The sequence below is a fragment of the Monoraphidium neglectum genome (assembly GCF_000611645.1).
Source record: "Monoraphidium neglectum strain SAG 48.87 unplaced genomic scaffold scaffold04915, whole genome shotgun sequence".
NCBI lineage: Eukaryota > Viridiplantae > Chlorophyta > Chlorophyceae > Sphaeropleales > Selenastraceae > Monoraphidium > Monoraphidium neglectum.
The window spans coordinates 3,104-3,795 of record NW_014008715.1 but is presented as its reverse complement, the minus strand read 5'-3'; the positions used below and the strand labels follow the sequence as shown (position 1 = coordinate 3,795).

Below are 692 nucleotides of genomic sequence, written 5' to 3'. Positions count from 1 at the left end.
GTCGGCGGCGCGCGCGGCCGCAGCGGCGCTGACGTCGGTGTCGCCGTCGCCGCGGCCGGACGGCGGCGACGAGTGGTTTGACGACCTGCTGTGCGACATTAACTGCGGCGGCGGGCGCGGCATGGGCATGGGGATGGGCATGGCGTCCTTGAGCGACCTGGGGGTGGAGGGCACCTGCCTGTCCCTGGGCGGCCGCCGCACGCCCACGCCCGCGGCCGCCGCCGCCATGGCCCGCGGCCGCGGCGGCGGCGCGGCGCTACACCTGCCCGGCGACGAGGACGAGGACGGCGCCGCGGCGCTGATCGCGCCGCTGCCCGCGCCGGGGTGCGTGCCGGCGTGGATGGACGGGTGGTGACGCGGCGTGCGCGGCTGCAGGTGTGCCGCGTGGCCTCATTGCGGCGTCGCGGCACACGCTGTCCTGCGGGGCCCCACGCCCTGCTCGGCAAGCACCGACGCCCGGCTGGGCCCCGTGCCGCGCGTTGGGGCTGCGCAGACGCAGAGCGTGCCGAGGGCGCCCTCGCCCCCCCCCCCCCCGTACACTCTCTGCAAAAGCGCGCCGGCCCGTTTGCTCTTCGCCAACGCTGCTGTGACCCAGCAGGTGTGATAATCGGCGCCCTGAAAACAGCGCGAAACGCGGCCCGAGCGCCCCACACACTGGCACGTGTCGGTGCTGCCAGTGTCCCCACTCGCCC

At 76.3% G+C, this 692-nt stretch overlaps 1 protein-coding gene across 1 annotated transcript; it reads left to right on the top strand.

Annotated features, from left to right (window-relative positions):
* Nucleotides 1-133: 133 nt before the first annotated feature.
* On the top strand, nucleotides 134-355 carry MNEG_14969 (hypothetical protein; the record flags this gene model as incomplete). The annotated part of the gene is made up of 1 exon (XM_014036560.1): nucleotides 134-355. One exon carries the CDS (start codon nucleotides 134-136, stop codon nucleotides 353-355), a length of 222 nt encoding a protein of 73 aa, XP_013892014.1.
* Between the last annotated feature and the right edge of the window lie 337 nt (nucleotides 356-692).